General features: G+C 56.2%; 2 protein-coding genes across 2 annotated transcripts; both read left to right on the forward strand.

Moving 5' to 3' along the window:
- Positions 1-659: 659 nt before the first annotated feature.
- Positions 660-2,248, forward strand: DICSQDRAFT_184092 (uncharacterized protein; the record flags this gene model as incomplete). Its single annotated transcript, XM_007371269.1, has 2 exons — positions 660-937; positions 994-2,248. 2 exons carry the CDS (start codon positions 660-662, stop codon positions 2,021-2,023), a joined length of 1,308 nt encoding a protein of 435 aa, XP_007371331.1. The 3' UTR covers positions 2,024-2,248.
- A 3,429-nt stretch (positions 2,249-5,677) lies between these two features.
- DICSQDRAFT_72482 (heterotrimeric G protein alpha subunit 4) lies at positions 5,678-7,160 on the forward strand (the record flags this gene model as incomplete). The annotated part of the gene is made up of 8 exons (XM_007371270.1): positions 5,678-5,752; positions 5,811-5,840; positions 5,893-6,236; positions 6,305-6,572; positions 6,632-6,703; positions 6,758-6,829; positions 6,883-6,992; positions 7,067-7,160. 8 exons carry the CDS (start codon positions 5,678-5,680, stop codon positions 7,158-7,160), a joined length of 1,065 nt encoding a protein of 354 aa, XP_007371332.1.
- Positions 7,161-7,498: the final 338 nt, after the last annotated feature.

The following is a 7,498-nucleotide window of genomic DNA, read 5'->3' on the forward strand; positions in this document are numbered from 1 at the left end:
TGATGTTGCGCGAAGTAGCCAATCTTTGCAGCAGGGTGTTGGGTATTCTTCCCTCTGACATCTGCTGATGCTGGCACCCCGATGATGGTCTTTACGGACGTTGTCTTCCTCCTGCTATTCGTCCCCATACAAGGTGGGATGAGCAGCAGCGCCGCGAAGACCTCAATACCCCAAACTTGCGGGAGCGACCTTAGGATAAGTATGCATGTAAATGAAAAATACCATTAAAATCGACTTCTACGCTATGCGATACAATATAATACGTATGGGCAGGCAGTAAGCAGGAGCCGAGACAATGAAGTGGTCGTAGATTACCGAGATGTAGCGATAATGTATCAGCAGGGTCTAGGTGTCTGGGCGCCAGGGGTACTTACTTCCCGAGAGCGTCATGTGATCCTCGGAGTCCGCCAGAGTCCGGCAGACTCGCCGGACTCAACAGTCTCGATATTTTGGCGACGCTGCTGCTGGGGAGGCGGGGAAGACGAGGTTCCAACCGGACGGAACCGTCGGCACTACACGGTCACGTGTGATCGAAGAGGAAAGGGAGCCGAAAAAGGCAAGGCGAGGGAAGCTGTTGGACGTCCCTGTGACCGCCGCTCAACTCTTTTCTGTCCGTGCTCACAGCGCGGACATGCTCCTTCTCCTCTCCATCATCCATCATGGCCCCCCTCCTCCCCACCAGCCCCTCCTTCGTCTCCCTCTCCTCCACCCATCCCTCAACAGTGGACTCCGACAGCACACTGCTCACCCCCAAGGTCCGCTTCGAGCACGAATGCGTGGTCATTCCAGATTCCGCCCCCGTCTCAAGGCTCCCCCGTCTCGTCACAAAATCTTACAGCCTTCCTCTCTGGAAGCGCAAACGAGAGCCTTCTATAGTCTCAGAGTCTGAAGACGAGCCCTCCGAAGACCACGTCCTCTTCAAGGTCTCCGTTCCTAGGTCCGTCCCACCCACCCCGCATTCAGTGTACAATAGGTTTACTCACCTAACGACAGCATCACCATCAAAGCTCGCTCCCCTTCCCGCGATGCTGCCCATGTTCCCCTCGTATCCTGTCTCGTCCACCCGCAACCCACGTCCCATACCTCTACTCCCGAACGCAGGGGCCGCCCCAGGCGTGCTTCCTTGCCCCAGCCTATGGCCACAGACACCGTCACCGTCCCTTTGCGCTCTTGTTGCGCCCAATGCTACTCCTCGATAGACCAATGCATCAGCGCTGGCGAGCATTGGAAAATTCACTTCTCTCGCGGCGCTCTCCGCCGCCGCAAGTCCGTCTCCGATGCCCACACGCCCTCCCGCGCCCGCCACTGTGTCCGTGATGCCATGCCTGGCTTCGACGCAATCGTCGCCGTAGACGAGGTCGACCGCCGTCGCATGTCCACCGAAATCGACCCCCTCACCGCGTTTACTATCGCCGTCCCGACCACATCTGTCGATACCAGCACCGGCCCGGAGGATATTCCCTTGCGGCGAGCTCTTTCACTGCCTGACGCAGTATATCCCACTCGCACCAATTTGCTTCTCGACCGCCATCCCCGCACAATCTCGCCACCCATCCCTGAGGAGGACGAGCACCGGCCATCCCCTCGGCGCACTCCAGTCGTGAGCCCTCGAGCCTCAATCACCAACCTGACCACTGTCCGTGTGATGCACGTAGCAGACACCTCCGACCTTCCGGACCTGCATGCCTCACCTCCGCCCATGAAGAAGACGCTGTCGGAAGATTCTACCCTCAGCGCCGACGAAAACTTGCCGTCATCGCCCATGTCCGGCCTCACCGACGACGACCGAGAGACGATCTCTGCCTTTTTCTCCAGCTCGGCCCTTGCCCTGCATCAGCGCGGATGCTCAGATCCCCCGGTGTCCTCGCCTTCATCTTCACCGCGCATCGACCACGCCCGCGCTCCTGCTGGCCTCGACCCGGCCCTGTCGCGCAAGAAGCCGCTCATGGGGAGCATCTTCCGCGCTTCGACGTCGGTGCTCAAGGGCATCACCAGCATCGGGGGCGTGCCGATGAGCGTGTGACACGCTCTGCGTTCTCCCGAAGCCCACTACACTTTGCGCGCTCTTGTCGTTCTTTCTCGCATGCATGTCCTGGACGCCGACTCAATGTAACATACTGCACCACGTCGTAGTCGCTGTCCTTCGCTGCCGTTTATACCACCGGGATTGACCGTTCCCGATCTTGGACCTTCCATCGCTTCCGCTCCGACCATGTATTTGTACCGTCTGTTCTTCCCTTATACCACCATCCGTCTTCCCTTCAATCGATAAGGAGTGTTATCCTGTGTAACATCAAAATCACGCCCCTCGCCAACTACTGCACCGCCACGTCGACTACGATTTGTGCTCGGCTATGTATAATCAGCGAAAACATGCAGGCGTGTAATGTATGTGTGGAACTGTGGCGCCGCCCAAGGACATCATCGACCGTGGTACACAACGCACCGAGCTCACAGACCTCCCTCCGCAATCCCCGTGTCCCGAACGGATCAACGTCAACGTGGTACACAATGAACATGGGTATGAACGGATCACCGAAGGGGGCCGGGCACGGACCCCGACGCCCCGGGCTCTTACAAGCACGCGACGGAGGTGGCTGCTGCGGCAAACCTTGAAGCGCAATCCGCGTAATGGGAAGTTATGTGGTACCGCCTGCCAGCAGGGTTACAAAGGTTATAAGTGGCCTCGACGTCAGGATATCCGGACAAAGAGGACATCTGGTAGTTCAGGTGGCTGTACGGAGACGGAGACGACCGGGGACGATGCTCAGAAAGTGGGCGCGAGTATGAAGTACCGCTTCGGCAAGTTATAATAGTCGCGCACACGCAGCAGCACGATGGAATTTATCTACCGAATCAACGTCTATTGGCCCCTCAGGCCTCAGGCGTCCGTCGCTGCGTTTCAAGGCGCCCTCCGAGTGCCTCATAGAAGCTCATGCGTCTTTTGAATAAGTGGCTAGTCCGTTCAGTGGGGACGGGAAGACGTCATGACGCCATATGACGAAAGTGGAGGGGAGCCAGCGAAGTTTGTGGATCAGAGTCCCCACACCAAGCACACGACATTCTCTGGATGAACTAGTGTAACATCGCCCTACACGAGGAATATGCGCCACTCAATCTACAAGAGTCCAAGTGGTCCATAGCGTCCGTTGTCAATTTCTTGCTTGGTGGTCTGATTCCGCCAAAAGCTTCATTGCATATGCCACAAAGTAGGAGTCGTCGAGAGTCGGACGTCGAAGTTTCCAGCCTGTCGAAGCGTTTGAGTCAGAAATAGGCTCCCGAGGCTCCTGCGCAAAGACGCCACCGTTCGGGAAGCTGTTTCAGCGAAGAACCCCGAGCCAACGTGATCTCTGGTCTGACGATCGCAAACCGCAATAGCCGCATGTCGCGCGGATGAAAACCCGAGCAGTGTACGCGCGCTACGACACGGGCGGACCATCACCTGGTATCGTTGGACGCTGCTATGTATTCGCTCCGATACCTGCGACGACAACGGGGGGCGGAAGATAGAGGAACAGAGCGCGGTCCGATGTATGTTATTGATCACAGGACCTTGCGTCGCGTAGCGCAGGATGCAGACTCCCGAGCCCCTTTGAAGTTGTAGCACCCTCCCCGAACGCCCAGTACTGACAGCTGGTAGTGAAAGACCTCCGTCTGTGGCTTTCGTCCGCGCTCGAGTTGCTTCATCCATGTTTATATATCATGACATACCGATGCACTATCCCCCCCCTTTTCAGACGATTGCGCCCAGGCGGCTTAAAGCAGTGCTCGGAGATGCGGTCGTACCAGTACTGTAAACCAGCCGAGATACAGCAGGAAAGCCGGATCACGAACCGCAAACCGTTCCCGTAAGTGAGCCAAGGCCACATGCGCCCGATGAAACCAGTTGCCAATCGCCCCTTGACGTTTTGAATATTTTTGCGGTCCAGATGAGGGTCCGAAGCAAGACAGAACGGCGCATCCTCTGCACTGCTTAGACGCAACATGATCAGCGCCCTACAGAACGATGGTGCAGCCTGACGCGCCTGAACTCGCCTCCCTGGCCATCCGGATATGACGAATCAGAAGTAAGGAACTTGGCCCTCGATAGGTTCCCATGAAGCTCGGCCTTCCGAGCGAGAAGTACTTGCCGTACCCCGCTACCTCCGTGGCCGGTAAATTGAAAGCTGTCGTGGACATAACAACGCATGCTGCGCGTCACGGAGCGTCAGCACAAGCGAAGAACACATCGGGCCCGTCGGCGTACGCATAGAACCTTTCCTGATGCGTGCCTGCGCTCGGGTGGGCTGCCAGGGCTGGACACGGCTAGAAGCGAATGAATGGCCGCGGCGACTCGCGTGCAGCGTGGGTTGTCTAGCATCAAGTGCCGTCACGGTATGTCCGCGACATGCGAACCCGCGTCGGGAGGACGTGCTGTTTGTCAGATGGTGGAAATCACGAGAACTCTCCGCAGACTATAGCGAGCGGCGGGATTACTGTCATAATAAAATGTGCTGTAAGATCCGGCACGCGTGCAATTGGAGCCCTGATGCTTACAGCATATGTTCCTGCGACAGCGTCGCATTCCCAGCGCGAGACATACGAAGCTTGATGGGAAGGAGTTTGTTGAGTATCCGGCGCAGGACTGATCTACTCACGAAGAAGGACGTCTGGCTGCGAGATGTCCCATGTCAATGTCAGACTACTGACCGCGTGGGCGTGGCTACATGGAGACGAGTGCAGAGCTTGCAAGCCCTTAGGTTTTGTGGGCTTTAGAGACTGGTCTGGTGAGGCGGAAACGCAATCGCGGGGACGTTGGAAAGTGTTTCGGAGTGAATGTGATATTCGGTGTCTGAGAACAGCTGACAGGTTGTCCATCTCCGTGGAGCTTGAGACAAGCTGGGGAGCCTGCTCGGCTCGCGGCGGGATGAAAGACATACCAGAAGGCGGCTGGACGTGTGCGAATTGTTATGCGGGATCATCGAATGTTGCCCTGCAATGTAGCCGACCGTAGTCGAAGGATTGACCATGTGCGATAACGATACGGTGCTCGAATGGAGACGAACGGGCTTGGGATGAGCTGTTGAACATGGGCGAGCAACATTCTGTGGACGGTTGCATGTCTAAGGGGATAGCTCGATGGGTTATTGGGATGTAGTGATCTGCCGCACTTGTATACATATTGGGATGGGCGCGGGCCTCGCTGGAAACGAACAAGTGTGGCTGCGATTTGAGCGGCGCGTGGTGTCTTGTACCGGGCGACTCTGTGAAGACGGCAATGGCTGTTCATGCTCCGACAGAGTCCGACAGTCGGGCGCACGTCGGGACGGGAGAGATCCTGGGCGCGATCTGGGGCTAGTGTAAGTAGGCGAATCAATGTCAGGGACATGAAGGGCAGGCACACTCGGACTGTACTTATCCCTCCCACCCGCCCTTCCCTCCGCCTCCGCCTCCGCCTCCGTCGCCCCCAGGTCGTCGCTCGTTTCTACCCGTGAGTCTGTCTGGCTTCCTATGCGCCCATCCATGCGCTGACCACCCATGCTATCCACTTGTTCCCATCACAGACCCGCTTGATCTTCTCCTAGGCCCCGCTTCTGACGCCCTCTCGGCCTACGAAGCTTTCCCCCTCCTCCCTTTCTTCTTCCCACATCTCTTTTCTTTCCTTTCCCCCCTGCGCTTGCCTCCCATGGGTGCTTGCATGTCTCAGGGTGGTATAGAGATCAGCGAGGAGGACAAGAGGCTCCATAGGGAGGCCGAAAAGAGCCTCAAGGAGGTGCGTCCCCGCTTCCTCCCAAGCCCGTCTTCGGCCCACATAGCATCCACCTCCGCAGGCCAAACTGAAGATGCAGAAGCAAGTCAAGGTCGGTGCCTGCCATCTCTCTCCCGCCTCGCACCCAAATTAAACCCACTCAGGTCCTCCTCCTCGGTTCCGGAGACTCCGGCAAGTCTACCATCCTCAAGCAGATGCGGCTCATCCACCGCGTGCCATTCTCGTCACAAGAGATCGAGTCCTACCGCCAACTCATCTTCAACAACCTTACGCATGGCCTCAAGAATGTCATCGACGCCATGGAGGATATGGAGCTGGAAGTTTCACCGGAGAACCAAGACCTTGTTCCCATCATCGAGGATGCGTCTGACATCAAGGACGGCGAACCTTTCCCCACCGAGTTCCATGAGATCCTCAAGCGGTTATGGGAGGACCCCAACGTCCAGGCCGCATATGCGCGCGGTAATGAGGCGGCGTTGCCCGAAAAGTGAGTCTGACGGCCCTCTAATGGCGCCGGGACTTCGCTGACCGTCGCTGGCCTTTTGTCTCATGTAGCCTGCTTTACTACTTCGCAGATCTCGATCGATTATTTGATCCGGAGTATGTACCCAACGAGCAGGACATCGTTCACGCTCGTGCACGGACAATCGGTATCACGGAAACCGTCTTCACCCTGCGCGACCATGATATGCTCATGGTTGACGTCGGCGGTCAGAAGAGTGAGCGGCGGAAGTGGATTCATTGTTTCCAGGATGTGACAAGCATACTGTTCCTCGTGAGCTTGAGTGGTTACGATCAGTGTCTCGTCGAAGACAAGGATGCGGTGTGTTCTTCGATGGGAAGCTCGTTAACGAAATGAAACTCATTGCCCGACACATGTAGAATCAAATGCAAGACGCAATGACCATCTGGGACTCAATATGCCATTCGCAGTGGTTCAAACAGACGTCCATCGTGAGTGCTTCGCGGTGTATGACGTATGTTTCCATTCTCAATTTACCGCATCAGATCCTATTCTTGAACAAGAACGACCTGTTTGAGAAGAAAGTTCAACATTCGGACATCAAGAACTTCTTCCCAGTACGTGCGGTGCCGTCTGTATGTCTTTTTTGTGCTCTGAACACGCCCCGCAGGATTATGATGGCGAGGCGGGGGATGCCAAGGCCGGCCGAGAGTACTTCAAGAAACGATTCGCAAGACTAGCACAGAAGGCCAACGCGAAGGAGAGGGAAATCTACATACAGTACGTCATACATGTTATCCCAACCTTCCCGCTTTCGTCGCGTGGATACCACATACTGACTACACGGGCTAAAGTGTGACTACGGCAACAGATACTGCCATGTTGCGAGTCGTCATGGCCGCTGTCGAAGGTGCGTCTCAACTCATCCTCGTTGTTTGCCCTTGCTAATGGAGATACGTTCACAGAGTGAGTGTTCCTTTTCCATTGCAATCCCCTTCGCACCTTTGCCCTGCTTGAACCGTTCGCCTGCAATCGCAACGGTGCGCTTACGGATGCGCCGTCTACCTTTAGCATAATCCTACGACAGAGCCTCGAAACGGCCGCCCTTATATGATCGCCCGCCTAGATTGTAATCTTTATTGATTCGTTATCTATCGACTTATGTGTAGTACTGTACTTCGGCGGTTTTCATGCCATGCATCCCCTCCCACGAACCACGTCATCTACGTCGCATCTTTCGTTCTCGCACTGTTCTCATTTCCACGTTACAACGTCTCTCCCTTCTC

The sequence above is a fragment of the Dichomitus squalens genome (genome assembly GCF_000275845.1).
Source record: "Dichomitus squalens LYAD-421 SS1 unplaced genomic scaffold DICSQscaffold_95, whole genome shotgun sequence".
Lineage (NCBI taxonomy): Eukaryota > Fungi > Basidiomycota > Agaricomycetes > Polyporales > Polyporaceae > Dichomitus > Dichomitus squalens.